Consider the following 17,068-nt stretch of genomic DNA (forward strand, 5'->3'; position numbering starts at 1 on the left):
ATCAGATTTTGGAGAGAAAAATCAGATTTTCACGAAAACTTGACACTACCACTGGCCCGTCGGCCCGGGCCAGTAAAATTTCAGAAAACTGTTTTACTGGTATGTACAGTTAAGTAAAATGTTTGGTCTTTCATTAAAATTATAAAGCAAAGTTTTTTGGGGGGTCGCGGGGGTTTACTTGTATATGTTTCTATGCGATTCCGCTGTTTTTACGGGTTTTAAAACTTTTTTTAAAGAGGTGATATCGTATTTCACTCTTATTATCGTACTAAATATGAATTAATCGTACTGGTTGGCATCTCTGACACCACTCTTGCACTACTATTACTACTCAAACAAATAATGTTCTCTTATTCAAAGCTGATCAGTGAATGGAATAGACCTGATTTTAATAGATTATAGACTCGTCCATACAAAGTCTGATAATGATTTAAAGGTGTAGTACCTCACAAACATATCATTTTTCTTACATGTACAATGGAACACTAGACAAAAGGAGCGCATGTTTAAACAATTCTTCTTTTCTGCCCCAAAAGTCATTTGATTACACAAACTAATTGATGAGCGAGCCTTGGCAGAAAAAGTACTTTCCAAATTATCAGTATCATATGTCATGGAAAGCATTTTTGTTTGCTATTTTTTTACAGGTGTATTCAGAAATGCAAAATCATCATCGATTTGCAATATTTTCAAATAATTTAATTGATTTCTTTGTAAAAAGTGATGTTTAAAAGAACACTTAAAGTTTCTAACTGCAAAACATTGTGGTAGAAATCATATTACTTATATATTGGGGTTTTATCATGATTTTAGTACAAAAATGAGTCATAACATTGGATTTGGTCTGTTCTTTTGTTTGTTACTATATTTATTAATAATAAATGAAGTTGCTTTGGTTAAAAATCAGGTAAAACTGTTATGTTATACTTTGTCTTTTTGTGTAAGATTATTACTTCAAATTCAAGAAATGAAGAACATAATTCTTTATTTAGTAATGAATACATTAAGGTTTCATGCTAGCTCAGCGTTTAAGACCAAACAACTAACTGCAGGACTGAGAGGACTTTCGAATAATCAAAACATCAACAATGATTTTTGTATTATACAGGGTGGCCCAGTGCAACACTGGGAGATCTGCAATGGCTTCCCATACAATCAGTTGTGTTGACAAACACATGACATTTCTTTTCAACATGGCTAAATGTATGGGAAGGCAGCAGTCATGCACAAAATACAGTACTTGTTGCTTTAAACACGACTAAGGATGCATAAGTAGCCATTTTTTAATGACGTTGCTTCACAAAAATAGCCTAAGAATTAAAATTGATGATGATGATGTCGTGTTACTAGAAAAAAAATTCTACTCAATAAAACAAAAACCAACGACAGTGTGCCAATGATGTTTGCAGATCGTGGGTGTTGCGTTCTTTTGGGGCCACCCTGTATAACATGATTAAAAACGTCATGCACACAGGTATCTTTCTATCCAACTGCACGTGAACAAGCATTCCATAAAATCTGTAGTATTCAGGTATAGTCTCTCAGGGTACAGCACGACTTCAGTCTTCGTATGTCCGCACCGACGGCCGGAGATTTATTAAAAAAAGATGATGAACTACAAAGTCCAAGATAGATTCAGTCGACTCATTTCTTAACGAACCCTTGGAGTTGGTTGAGAAAGCCAATGTATTGCCGATGTTCCACTGCACTGGATAAGTCTGAAAGCTTCTCACAGAAATCCTTATTGATCCCCCTCTCCGCTAAGTAGTTCTTCAGATGATCATAAAGGTCCTACAATAATGATAAAGATAAACAAATAATAAAAATAATTACAATAATACAATAACATTCTCTTTTGTATAAACCACATATCACATCATCTGTTGCGAGCCACAAGAATTATCCTATGAAAATGCTACAGATTGAAGTATGACTTCTTGCTCTAGGGCATATGTAATCATTATCTTCAATGACTCTAGATGTACTTCCAAAATACAACTTTTATTTGATAGCTATGTAAATTGGCAGCACAAAATGTATCTTTAAGAATATGAGAAGTGGAAAAGCCAAGCCAGCATTCATCACAATCATTGCAAAATATTGGGCATTTTCGTTATAAAATTCCCACATAATTCATTGATTTGATTAAAACACAATGATGCACGTGAGTGGCATGGGTCATATTTATATAACTTGAAAATTCAAATCAACTGTTAGAAAACAATGGCAAAGATATCCTAACAAGCAAATGCTTCACACTGACTAGCAATCACTTGCTTGAATGAAGAGAATTGGTTTTCATCATCATTGATCAAGCATAAAGCTAGAACTTTTTCCAAGATCCCCTCACTTAAGCTTTGTTTCAGACAATATCAGCGATTTGTTTGGTATTTTTTCTCTGAGTCTCTTTTGCAGCTTACACTCAGCTGCAATAAAAGAATTTTTTTAAAGAAATGATCTGATCAGTCATGACCTATTGATCAACAAACACAAAATAAGTACCTTTCATAGCAAAAACTAGGAATCCCTCCTGGCAAAAGTTAGGAATACAATCATTTTATATATTTTTCACAGAGAAGTTTGCATAAAAAGATAAAAATCTAGGTTCATAAAATTAGTTTGAGGGCCCAAAAATACGAAGGCTAGATTCTAAACATTGTGTGCGGGCAAGCACTGAATCCAATGACCGGGGTAATTGCAAGTGCTTAGAGACATTGTATTTAATGCTATATAAGCAAATATTATTATTATGATTATTTCCCTTACCCCATTCATGACCTCTGACCCCACACGATAAGCGCCCTCAAGGGTGTCCGTCGATGCTCCCTCTTTGGCAAACAGAACCTCATCGATGAGGAAGAGCTCATCATCGTCAGGCTCTGCATCGACCTCCTGATCATCTAGGACATCGTCTCTCTGGTAGGCACAGCTTATTCTCAGGCTGTTTGCTCCTCCCTTGCTCACCTCCACATTGAAGTCTGGATACGATCTCATCTACATGGGAGAAGGGAGAAGGAAAGAAGGGCTTGTTGTTAACATGATCTATTTTGTATCTCTTAGATTGTCCTTGTCACATGAATCTGCAGCACTGGTTGCATCTGATTGGGATATAGTTGAGGGCGGTCTGCGGACTATAGTTATATGGTTTACTTTGCCCAAGGCCTGGCAGCACAGTCAGGTGCACCCAGTGCTCATGTATTTTTGTGCGATTTGCTATTAATTAATTATTTTCAATTCTGTATTTTGATATCATGATAATAATTAGAAAAGTGTCTACAGCAATATGCATTTAAGGCTTGTGTTTTCCTCATTTTTTTCTTTGCTTTTTCCTATTATGCCCAGGTCATTTGCCCTTCAAAAAAAGCATAGTATTGAAATTGTATAATCTCCCACTCTCTCACACTACTATGTAGCACACATATTACTACTTTCATATGTCTGTTTCCTCCTCCCCACCCCGAAACAAAAAATAAATAAATAAAATGAAAGAAAGAATAAAATAAACTCTTATGCATAAAATCCATGTTCAATGTATATTCTTGACTAAAAATGTTATTTATTCATTATTTATAGTACACAACTTTGATATGGCTACATAGGGCTGGTGAACATGAGCTCCAAATCTTTAATTGAACGTTTTTGAAACGCCCAAAATGTTATAATTTCACCTAGTAGTAGTTTGAGCAGGGTAGTAAACATACTCCTTAAAAACTTCAATCCAAACCCCCTGTGAAAGGGCGATTGTGGAGCCCGGCTCGTAAAACTCATCAATTACTCTGATGGTAACACAAAAACTGGGAGGAGTAGGCATTTTAAAGAATGCAGTGCCAGAACTTCGGGAGGGGAGGAGGGGGGCTGGTCCAGATACTCACTTCAGGAGCAGCTTCTTCTTGGCCTTCCTCAGCACCACCTTCCATCTCTACTGAATGGTTGATGTTGAATCGAACTGTTATCCTGTTTTAAATAAAGATCAAAAATAAATGTGTATTAGTATACGGTATACACAGGTACAAGCTTCTTCAAAATGCAAGCAAAGCATCCAATTTTATCAAATTTCTCAGGCCTATTGTACAAGGTCCACAATACTTTTGAGTTTGAAGCAATATCATCGCAACATGATGAATTGATGATGTAAGTAAAAACTTTAGTGTGAAATAGCCTACTACTAAGATGGGGGGATCAATAGCGATAACCTTCTAAAGTGAAATAGGTATGACAAAACAAAAAAAGGCAATACCGGTATCTGTCATAATAATAAATTCAACAGTAACAATTGTGCAGCATATTCTAGGAGTCTAGAAAGATAATTGTGTATGCTACACGTAACTTTTGTGGACAGGTCAGGCATACTTTTTACTGTTCATTTTAAGTTCGGCTGACCTTCACTGTTGTATGTAAATGCAGTGAAATATATATTCAAAAGTGGATATGATTCATTGCAGCAAATTAGGAAAGTTGTTTTAGAACCCCCCCCCCCCCTCCCCCCTCACAATACTTATATAAATATTGCTAAGTGTATGAATATTGTTTATTTTTCTTCATAATAAGTTTCAATTTAATTAAATTACGTTTTCTTAATATACACAAGACTATGTCATTGTTGTAACTTCCGGAGCCTATGACCTACAAGCATTGCTTTCTCTTTAGGCTCCATCATATTTCTTCAACTTAGTCTTATGTATCATTCTTCTTTTTTTTTTTGTATAAACGCATCCTAAAATGAGTTCAAAATGTAACATGCTATATGTAATGATGTACTATACAACATGTGAGAAATATGAAAATAAACTGAAACTGAACTGAACTGAACTTGAAGAAACACAACTATTTTGTACACTGCATAAATAGCTTCCCCCAAGATGTATGAACCATGAGAAAAACTAGATTTACTACATATGAATGATACCACATGTGACATGACCTGCAAATATGAAGCTTTTTTACCTCTCTGCTTCTATATCTCGAGTGAGTTTGATGTCTGCGTCGTTTACGGTAACTTCAAAACCTGGAACCTTTGGAACATTTGTCAGACTGCCTTGCTCAACCTCAATTTCCTCCTTCAAGAAATTCACTAAATCACTGTCAGCTATAAATCACAAAGAGAGAAATGGAGAAATTATGCACATGAGTATTAACTTGTATTTTTGTAAGTATCTGAATTGAATTTCATATTTGTTTATTCAATATCAAGATTACAGTCGCAAACATAACACACGCGCACGCCCGCACCCCACCGTTGGTACGCGAACGGTATGCAACTCATGAGTTGTGCAGCAGTTTGCTGTGAATCCTGTGAAAAAGTGTATAGATTTGTACAAGTCTTCGCTTTTAGGGAAAATACAGCAAAAAAAAATAAGAAAATTGACAAGAAACAGGTAAAGAAACATAACAAGTAGATCTATGCTACAACTTTTAAATCATGACCATTATTCTATTTTGGGTATAGTTTAGTGGATATCTCCACGCCAGAGTTACGGGTCAAAGTCTGGATATGATTCTGAACTAGCGCCCAGGGGGCCGTTTCTCGAAACCAACTCCATGACAGTCATATCTTTGTCGGCGACCTACGGAGATGTCATGAAGTGGATAAACCGTTTCACAAAGCCATGACAGACATGATATCGATATACCTCTATACTAGCAGCTCAAGAACATAGTCTTTGTCACAATCCATTTGATTTATCACGAATAACCCAAAACAAGTTTTGGGGCTAAAATTGTTAAAAAAGAAACATATACAAATAAACTCTCCTAAAATAAATAACAAATAGTGTCATTATCAAATGTACATTACATCATCAAACCATTTGCATATTTCTGTAAAGATTCTTAAATTGAAGAAAAACCGGTGAGTGTTTTTTTCTCGGAAATCGAATCAAAAGGTAGTTGAAGGATACCGTAATGTGATAGTTTATCAATACATACTTTTTTTGTTTATTGTGACGAGAAATTTTAGGCAAAATACCTTTTCTCAGCCAGTTTTTATTCTAAAGTCTCATAAATACTTGTTATATAATTGATTTGATATTGAAAATATAATTTGGAAGAAGTAATTAGAGAGGGAATAATAATGCACATAGGCCCCAAAGGTATGATGGTATCCTAAGAAAGACTATGAATTGACTATGGACAACGGTGTGTAACATTCTTATCTCTTTTATATATATGTTATAGTTTAATGATTTGTGATTTAATGTTTATATTCAGCTTTTTAAAATTTCTGTATAATTTGTATTATCACTTCTTTACATTTACATTTCGCATCCCAGAGAATTACGTACCGAACTCGTCTATATTTTTCTCGAAATGATAGTGAAACTAATCGTACATTTCGCGGCCCACGGAATAGCAACAAACTGACTTGTGATGGCGCTTTACAGCAATTAAAAAGATATGACGGGTTCGGAGCAGTGACAACTCATTGTCGCGGAAGTTGTCGCTCATCTTGGCAAAGACGGCTTCGTGAAACACTTAGCTGACAAGTTTCGTGACAGTGGCGAGATGTTGTTGATCTTGTAGTTATGACGGTTTCGAGAAACGGCCCCCAGCTTGTTACTGTTAGTCGCATGGTTCTTTTTCAATTTCATGTTTATTTGGATTGAAACCCAAACTTGGGCCTTGGCCAAACCGGCAATAATCATGATATTAATGATTTAAATTACATTTCATGACATCAATAAAAGTATAGTTCAGGACAAATTGTCACACATCTTCTATAGTTACCTTCGGTATGCAGGCAAGCGCCCTTGCAGCCACATGAACAGGTTTTACTTGGCCTCGAAACCCTCGTTACTCCACAAGCCAGCGGACCTAGCGTGTCACCCCCGCGGTTCCCCGTTGAGTTTCGCCGGCTGCCGGTGCATAGATTCCACATCGATCGTGACAATGTACGGGGTGTTTGACATTCTTCTGACGATTTTAGCAAATATCTGGATGATGATTTGAAGCTGCTAAATTGTCTGCCATTATTGACTGTCCTGCTAATTGCTTTTAGTACTAATCTGGAGGAAGAAAACGCCATTTTTATGTATTTCTCTAGCCGTGTGTTCTGCAACTACTGTAACACATGTGAGGATTTAGCTGATCACAACATGCTCTTCGTGGTTCAATATGCGTTTAGTACATACTTAACAAACTACTGGTGTAGCAGCGAAATCAAAGTCCGTGCATGCAGCGCAGACACGCTTGCATCATAATTATCAGGGAGGTGACATAATAACTCCTTGATCTATGCGGTCCCACTTTTGTTTCAAGATTTCAGTTTTTACAATGAGAACACAAATACACGTAATACTATATACTGATAAATATAAAAATGAATAAATTTACATGAGAAATCAAATTCAGAGTAGAGTAGCCAACAACTAACATAATAAATAAATGGTATATACTCGACTATCTCTTTTTCACTGAATGTCACAAGAAAAACAAATATATAAACGTCATCATGGTGTAGACCTACTGCATGATTTAGGCCAGGGCGATTTTTCTTATCAGTATTCATTTCTCTTTTAATCACCAGAGAATAATGAATTAAAGAGAGAAATCAAAAGTGACTCTTGATCGAGAGTTATAAAATGCATACTGATTTTACAAACAGAACACCTTACTTCGGTGATGACCGCCTGAATAGACTTTAATTTAAATTCGGGGGGGGGGGGGGGGGCTGACATGCCACTGAGCACCCCACCTCCACCTCACATGCCCAGCTAAAACAATGATGTTTGTGAAGTTAGTTTTGAGCCGGTTAGAGGAGTGACAAATTCATAGGGTTGTGTTTCTGAATGATTTGCCTATAAAACCCTGTTTCATAGCGCTGCTTTGAGAATACAATATGAAGCAATATGATGTGGCATAAAATCCATGCAAATAAAATTCACATCATGAAGAGCCTATAATAAAATGATTGAAATTGTAATATAGGACTAAATTATAAATGATAAAAACCATAAGGTTTTCAGCTTATATGACAATAATAATAATTCAACTTAACAATATGCAAACTTTGACTTGATATGAAATGCTCATTTTGAATGATCACATATCAATCAAATCAATCTTGTTTTCCCCATCAGCCTGCCAAGGTATAGGTCCAAGTCCTATCCGAAAAGTTTTGCTCGACGGTGAGAATAAAGACAATCACTATCGTGTTTAAGTCGTGAGAGGGCGACCTTAGCCTTACCACGATGATCACACGAGATATAAATACACTTTGCTTTGCTGCAAACTCTAATACGATCCCATATGCAGCTTGGATGGAGATTAATAGTCCATTTACGTAACGCCAAATGTAATGCATTTTAAAGCCCTACTGCACTAACTATAGCTACTTGCGCCCTCTATATAGCCAACAATGCCTAATCGGTGATCATGTCCCCATGATGCCTTTTTCTTATGTTATTGAGAGCTGATTTGATTGGATAACCACCTGTCAGTGACCATGCAGGGAGGTTTAATCCCTCCTGACCAAACTAGTGCAGTGGGGCTTTAAGGCCTCTTAATGAATTGTTTCATTCAATTTTTTACAAAATTATGATTGTATTTCAATAGTCAGAATGCAAATTGCATACATTACTTGTTTAAAGCGAAAGTCCACCCCTAAAATAAGTTTGTTTCGATAGAGGCAGAATAATGAGAAAATCAGGTGAGTGAAAGTTTGAGCAAATTCTGAATGAAAATAAGAAAGTTATGAATTATTGAAGTTGTGATCAATCAAATACAAATTGGCAACTCTGTGACTTATTATACGAGCTCTCCTTCATTTGCTTTGTGCATAATATTCCATAAAATCATGTTTTCTTCGTTATTGATGACGGAATATATATTTGTTCCTTGCAGGGGGAGTATAGAAACATATTTGCAATTATTATATTTAGGGTGCATGTATGGTTGAAATTTTTCTTGAGGGAAAATGAAAATTTTAGATTTTTTTAGTACTGAGCAAATGGAAGTTGAGCTCGCATGATACGTCATAGAGTTGCCAATGTGTGTTTGATTGATCACAACTTCAAAAATCATAACTTCCTTATTTTTAATCGGAATTTGCTCAAACTTTCACTGACTTGTTTCTCTCATTTTTCTACTCCTATTAAAACTAACTTAATTTCAGGGTGGACTTCCCCTTTAACATGTTTGTCCGACCTAACATCACCTTGTATTTCAACTATACGATGCTCTATCCAGGTGTATAAATGGAATAACTGTTTGCTAGGTAAACGTGTGATAATGTAAATACTCTTTGAAAAGGAGTATATTGGTGTACCGTATCCCCAATCTATACCAACAGTGTAGGCTACTAAGTAATTTTTTTAACGTCTTTGGTACTAAGTCAATAAGTGGATTGCTAGATTCGTGTGTCGCACATGGAGAATTTCGATTACGACATAAAGAAATTGAATACAATGACTGACAAAAATAGCATTAGGTCTAGCTATTGCACAATTTATAACCTTGTAAAAAAGGGAGAACAAGGAGAAGAAGAAAGGTCTGTAATACAAGACAGGATTACAGGAGCTTACGTTGGGGCCTGGGGGGGGGGGCATACCTTGTCCCACCCCTAGTGCCGGCACTGGATAATATTAAAGAAGGAAATGGGCAATAAAGACCTGCACGATATAATGAAAGAAACAAAGAGAACAGACAAGGGAAATGGATAATCAGATTATATTGCGCTTGATATAACTATCTTGTCCGTTCAGTGCTTTAAACATTATTCACTGCTTAATGTAATACAATAGATATTGACTTCTTACGGTGTATTTTAAGTTACTATGGCAACAAGCAAAATACCGTCTCCTAGAAAATGCCAGTTTTTATTTAATTGTCTGTATTTCTCTTCACACCTCCAATGGGAATAGGAATCTTTGCAGCAGAGAAACTACTTACCAAAAATAAAAGAAATTCTTACATTAATTACAATAATTTGTGAGAGTATTCAACCTTATTTTTAGTAATGATAAATACACTCTAAACAAGCAAACACATTTGTGAAAAGATACACATAAAGTTATACATAGAACAAAGCGGGCGTTGTAAGCACAGTTTGAGTTTGATTCGATTTGATTGATTTATTTCTGCATTTTTCAACATAATACAAAGTAATAATACCTTTAAATCATTTCAAAATTAAAAAATGCAGGAGATCGTCAATAATTTACTAAGTATGTTAAAAGGAGCGTTGTCTCTTGTATATTCGAGTTGTGTTTTAATTGCTTTGGATTATGATTCATGATTATTCTCAAATATTATTATATAGCGAAGACACAAAATATGATATAATGATCTGAATGTGTCATATAGTAAAATAAATCTTTGACTGGGTTTCCTAACAAAGTGTTGTTGTTGTTTTTTGTTGCCCCAAAAATGTTAACAACCCCTTTAACTGGGTTTTTCACGAGGAGTGTAACTCATTACGGTTTGGCTGTTAGATGAACTCCATATACTGCAAGTATGATATTCTTACTCAAGGGAACCCTGTGTCTCATACTGTGCGACCGCAGGGAGATTTTACAACACTTCCCTATTTATAGAGTAGGCCATATTGTGTTTACATGTGATATTGTATAACTCGGGACTTTCCTGTAATGTGAACACAAATGAAAACATGATGAAACAGGTGCTTATGCGGTTTGAATCGATTTTGTAAAAAAAATGTCAATTTAATTTAATAACCATTCACAAGTAGAATGAAATATAAACAATACTATCCATACCAATAGGTGAAATAATAAATGAAGGGATACATTTAAAAAAGCAAGAGGTCTGTAAAATAGAAGGTAGGCCTATCTGAATATGCCATATCATAATAAAAAATTACGGGGTAATGATACTGTAAAAGCGCTTTGGTCGGTTGCGCTGTAAATGCCAAAACGATTGATAAGAAACAGTAATTTTGTAAGTATTATCATCATTATAATTATTATTGTAAATATTATTATCATTATTTTTATGATGATTATTATTATGATTATTATTATTATTGTATTCATTATTAATTTTCCGCTGAAAACAACGTAAAACATGTATTACCATAAACTATCATATCGTACAAGATAAAGATCGTTCTGCTTGTTTCAGGTGTTCCATTATACGGCATAATATTGGTCTACAGACATGTAATAATCTTGATATCTATAAATATTTATTCTTATTATTCATTATCAATTTAAAAAGAAGAAGAATATCAATCACAGAATACAATAAAACAACAGATGAAAATCATTAAATAGTCAAATAATAATAATAATAATAACAGCAATAATATGTTGATGATAGTAATGATTATAAATATCATAATGTGATGATGATAATAGTAATGATGATAATAATAATATAATAGTAATAATAACGATTATGATAATGATATAAATAATAATAATGATAATGATAATAACTAAAATAGTTGCTGTTAGTATAATTTATATTTTCTATTACGTAACTATTTTATTATTATTATTATTTTTTAATTGTTATTATCATCATAATTATCATTATTATTATTATAATTATTGTTATCATTATCATTCTTATAATTTTTTTGCTATGTCATGATATTACGGATAGGCTTTTTAGTGAAGGGAAAAATGGACAACGAAGTAAAATACGTGTCATTAAAAAAAAAATACACTCCCCCTCCCCCCAATAAAAAATAATAAATAAAAAAAAAATATATATAATAGTAATGATAATAATAATAATAGTAAACAAATGAAGAAAGAAACGCAAGCAGCAAACCGTTTCCTTATTTCTTGTCAGATTGGCTGTACTTTAATCTTTGCATGATGTTTTTGATAACATCAACAAATTATATTTTGTAAATCATACGAGCTTTTTTCATCAACGGCGGACCAAAGTTCATTTTAATATTATCCCTGCTAGGGTTTAATGGTCGCTGTGGTAATATTTACTTAAACAAATTTGTCATTTGTTTGCTTTCAAGCACGAGTTAGTATGTACAAGGTACACCTATTTGATTTGGTCAAATCCTCCTATATACGGTAAAGCCTTGTATTGCCTTTCAAGAACACTAACGTCTTGGGGATAACTCGATGGGGTAATCCTTAGAATAACTCATACAAAAGAAAGCTGAATCAGGTAAATCCTAAGTACCGAAACGCCTTTTGAAATCAAAGCTGGTGAATGGGCTCTTTTTCTTTGTGTAGCCGTATTGACAAAGTGGTAATAAAAACCACAAAAACGATTTAGAAACAGATTTTAAAGGAATCCCTTTTTATGCGCCCGACTACTACAATGACTGGCAATACACATATTTTGTACGGTGAGGGGCGTTTATATGTTGCTCGGATGACCTGTTTACTATTTGTTAAAGTTCAATTCATGCACGTTTCTCGCCAGAATCTCTAATTACAAACTATTTGATTCAGCTGCTATGCAATAATAGCATATGATCTATATAGATGGAAATCACTTTGCAAACATTAGCTGTTGGTGTTTAGCAAGCCTCAATATGTCAAAGAAAACCTTTCTTCAAGAAATAGACACACAACTTATTATTAAAACAGGTCTATTGTTTCCTGGTGCATGCCCCCCAAATGAGGCTCTGAACAGCCAGCATGATGAGGGGGAAATCAGCGTTAAGGGATAATTAGTAGAGCTCGGTTTCAAGAGGCAAAGCTCTGCAGTGAGTGAGCAGAATGAATAGAGTTGCGTACAGTGAATGCAAGCTATGCTCAAAGAGTGCGCTGACAAAAAGAGACGTGGTGTGTGCGTGTGTGTTTGTGTGTAAGAAAGCCGTACGACCGGCCGGTGCCTCGCGTCGTTCAGAAGATGTAAACTCATTCTATAGACAGTCTATCTTGTGAGTGGTCGCTCGCAAAAACGATATCGTCCTCAGCCGACGCACTCAGTTTGGATATTAATATCAGGATATATCAGTGACAACTTCAAATGCCGTTATGACATGAGGTGATCGATGACATCTGTACGGAACGGAAAGATCATATATATTTTGGAGATTCTTTTCCTTCTTCACACACTTATGTTTGAATTGAGTCTCGACTATAGGTAGCGGTGGGTGAGCTGAGTCGCCTCGTCGGTGATCATCATGCCTCGCTTAGCATCCTCTTCCAGCAGTACTACGACTCGTCTATCGTCCAGGACTTCCCCGTTCGGACTCCCGCGCTTTCCTCGTCTCCGTCGTCACCCGGTCACCATCGTCCGGACGGCGCTCCTCATCGTATTCATCGCGCTTCCAGCTTATGTATTCCTTGTACTAAACGCACCCGGTAACGGCATCGATGTCGATGGCGGGAATATTCAGTACGTGGTCGCCAGAGATTCGATCATGCCAGAGAGACCTGTCGAGGCGCCAATGCATTTACACGTTAGAGATGCAGATTTAGAGGCAGGGGTAATACAGGGGTTAAGGAGGGAAGCGTTACAGGTGGAACAGGGCAGAGACCAAAGTTCGGCCCTCGTCACTGTCAAGAAAGAGGAAAAGATAGCACCAAGGAAATGGAGAATGTATGGATTTGTAAATGGTGAGTAGAAGTATGTCAATCACACGTTTTACGGCTAAGAACTAACCCTTACATATCCCAACGCTATACACTTTTTTTTTTTTTTAAAGTTCATCTTTTCTCTAGAACATTGTATTTGAAGTGCTCAACATAATCTTAAAATGTATCTGTTTGATTTGGCATTATTAATTGTTCTCGTTTATTTTGCAATGTCCCTTCTTACTCCTGTTGTGCACATTACAGACGCTTATAATGAGATTCATCTTTTTCACTATATAGCTCTTCAGTGCGCATTGAGCATTTGATTTCAAGTAAATTCGGCACATTATAAGTCTCATGTATAATTTATAATGACATATATTATTATTATTTTATATTGAATTTTGTGTTAACTGAACTAAGTGCTAAAATCATTCTTGTTATTCGATATTGATGCAATGGAAATACCTCCAGGGTATCTATACAAGAGATCATTCGAGTGTGAGCAAGAACCCTCAAGAAGATCCCAATAACGTCGCAATAGACATCTTTTACCAGAATGTGTAATGAGGCATTTTCAACCTTATATAAGAAAATCAAAACATCTATTTTGTTTTCATTGACGTTTGCAACAAGAAAATGATGTACCGACTAAAGTAGGGATCATAATAGCAGACGGTATGACACAAAACACATCATTCATACGCTGTGCATTGAGCGTTCTGGCGATGTGACAATGCGGGGTTGATTACGTAACATAATGCATATGTCGTCGGTATGTCAACGCAGATTTAAACTCGGGTAAATTGACTTGATCGCGTAATCGACGATCTCGGTCGACGCGGGTCGATACCGTCAATAATGCATAGCACAATCTCATGTAGTAGAAAACCCACCACAATTAACACTTTGAGAAAAAACTCAAAGAGATTTTGGGCATCCAGGAAAGATGAATTCGACCCCAATCTGTCCAAAAATCGTTCATATAGAACAAACTTCATCTTTTTGTTTGCTGAGGGAAAACAAGTTTTATATAATGTTAAACCCACATATTGTAAATCAACTTTTGCAGAAATTATATAGCGTTGTCAAGATGAAATCAAAATTGCAGAAAAAGGTTATTTGTATAATGCAGTTAAAATACAATTTTATGTTGAAAGACCAAAAGACGGTTAAAAGGAGAGAATGGAGAAAAAAGGGAGTTAATTGAGCGAAAGAGTTCAGAAAATATTAAACAATTATTGCTATGAAAACATTTCTATTACAAAAATTGAAATTAAGCATAACAAATAATATATAGGAAGAGATGAAATTAAACTGGAAAAAATCAAAATGATAGTCTCTATTCCGTTTTCTCTTGTAAGTTTAGTGACAGCATTCATCTAAATCGAGAGAGTTGTTCAATAAAATTAGAATGAGTATTTAAATAACAATATTGGGTAATTTCGTACAAGATATTGCACATTATATTGGACAAAAAAATTCCAAATTGAATATTTGGCAAGGACATAAAATTGTAGTAAAAATGAACACTAATGAATTAATGAAACAACGGATTGACATGCGTTTACAGTTTGAGGCAATCTGAGAGTAAATTGAATACAATTATATGCTGCATACGTTATATTATAGCGGTTTGTTTAAAACTAAAATCAACTAATGTGCATGAAAAAAAAGAAAGTTATATGTCTAAGAAAATAAGAGTTCAAAAGGTATTTAACAATTGCTGTTGTTAAATGTAATTACAGCATTCATCTAAAACGAGACAACTTGATATTTGAATAACAACATTGCATCATTTCGAATAAGATATTGCAATATACATTATTGATAAAAACCCAAATTTAATATTTGGCAAGGGTATAGAATTGTAGTAAAACAAAATAAAAAAGGAACACTAATGAATTAATGAAACGACGGAATGAAATATGTTTACAGTTTCAGTGTTCGGACAGTCAAATATTTATAGGTTCACGTTAAGCAGTCTAGCTTATTGCAGAGGATGTCGTTGACGAATCTAAGTTGCATGGTCACTTCTATACGCATTAAACATAGTAATCGAACCTGTACTATTGTGCCTATAGTCGAATAAGAGGGGAGTAGAGGGCCTTTCTACCAAGTATATACCAGAGGGTGTTTCATAAAGATCCTAAGTTTAACTTAACTCTAAGTTGGACTTAAATATTATGAAGAGCCATTTGTAGACTTAAAATAAAATATATCCACAAGCGGAAATTCAAGTATTTTAGACTTTTTATAAATTCCACATCAAGAACATGAAATCTCCTTGATATTCGAAAATATGAGTGATTTGAATCAACATTTTATGCCTTTTAAAATAATTTTTACAAAATATTTCATAGATGCTAACGGCTTTCCATAACTTTTAAGTCCAACTTAGAGATAAGTTCAACTTAGGATCTTTGTGAAACACCCCCCCCCCCGGTAGGTCGGTACCAAGCATTTTATAAATTTACACGATCGCAAAGACTTTCAAGAAATCATCTTAAAGGGCGGGACTGCACTACTGTTAGCCATACTTGTATTGCGCCCTATATATTTATGGCAAACAGCGCCTAATCGGTGACCATTGGTTCCCCATGATCCTCTTTTTCTTATGGTAATTGAGAGCTGAATTGATGAGATAACAACCTGTCAGTGACCACACAGGGAGGTATTATCTCGCCTGGCCAAACTAGTGCAGATACGCTTAATTTTAAGGGAAATTTTAATGCATTATTGTATTGATCATATTCTGATTATGTTAGGTTATTTATCGTAGCAATGTTCGCACATTTCAATGTGATGTACTATACAAGGTCATTACATTCGCTTTAGGCATGTTATGCTGATTTTTCAAAAGGCTTTGCGATTGTGTTTTTATCTTTCATCGTAATTGGAGGCTGAATGAGACAATGTTTTAGGAGAGACATCCATGTCACGTTGTTAGAGGCATGATACACTAGTCGTTGAGAGACACTCATAATAACGAGAAAATTGATACATCCTATGTAGACTGCAATGGAAACCACTGAGTGCAGTAGTCATGTGAGAGTTTACCTTCGTGTGATTCGTCTTTAAATACTATATTTTCTGCTTCTTGTACGTTACAATAACGGTTTAATTGATCTAATGTGCAGTACTCTCATGATTTCAGCAGCACACAATACTTTGGTTTAACTATCCCTGACTGCCAAAGAAGTACGTGTATGATTGTACACCTGTACATGTAAATACGCATACAGGGTCCCGACCAAAGGTCCCGACGGCTTCACATCTTCTCCGACTGGCTTTGTAACGGGAAATAATTGACGATTAATGCTTTGCTTTACAAAGGGCATAAGCACATCAAATTGGTTTGGGCCAGAGACCTTCTGGTTTCATACGAGACCATTGCTCTTATATATTATACCCACAGAGTCGTCTCGTCTCCTCGAATCTCCTATCGTCTCATATACGTCTTGCTATTTATTTATTGTCAAATTGCATTTATGTTATAACAATATATGTTCTTTGAGAGGGCGTGCGGTCCTGAAAAGCGCTAAGAACGAGCTATTATTATTATTCATTCATTTGAATTCATACATTCAATCATTCAATTCCAGTGAATG

The 17,068-nt window shown here is 35.2% G+C and overlaps 1 protein-coding gene across 1 annotated transcript; it reads right to left on the reverse strand.

The window, feature by feature from the left end:
* Positions 1–364: 364 nt before the first annotated feature.
* On the reverse strand, positions 365–7,105 carry LOC115926878 (complement component 1 Q subcomponent-binding protein, mitochondrial-like). The gene is made up of 5 exons (XM_030992461.1): positions 6,724–7,105; positions 4,945–5,086; positions 3,873–3,954; positions 2,767–2,994; positions 365–1,791 (listed from the first exon to the last, which is right to left on the reverse strand). Exons 1-5 carry the CDS (start codon positions 7,019–7,021, stop codon positions 1,645–1,647), a joined length of 897 nt encoding a protein of 298 aa, XP_030848321.1. The 5' UTR covers positions 7,022–7,105; the 3' UTR covers positions 365–1,644.
* Between the last annotated feature and the right edge of the window lie 9,963 nt (positions 7,106–17,068).

Source organism: Strongylocentrotus purpuratus, unplaced genomic scaffold (genome assembly GCF_000002235.5).
Source record: "Strongylocentrotus purpuratus isolate Spur 01 unplaced genomic scaffold, Spur_5.0 spur5_scaffold_2, whole genome shotgun sequence".
Taxonomy (NCBI): domain Eukaryota; kingdom Metazoa; phylum Echinodermata; class Echinoidea; order Camarodonta; family Strongylocentrotidae; genus Strongylocentrotus; species Strongylocentrotus purpuratus.

Coding starts and splice junctions, on each gene's coding strand:
- LOC115926878 (XM_030992461.1), bottom strand. CDS start 7,021: ATGGCGTTTTCTTCCTCCAGATTAGTACTAAAAGCAATTAGCAGGACA. Junction 2,995..3,872: donor AAGAAGAAGCTGCTCCTGAA/GTGAGTATCTGG, acceptor TCTCCCATGTAG/ATGAGATCGTATCCAGACTT. Junction 1,792..2,766: donor GGTCAGAGGTCATGAATGGG/GTAAGGGAAATA, acceptor TCATTATTGTAG/GACCTTTATGATCATCTGAA.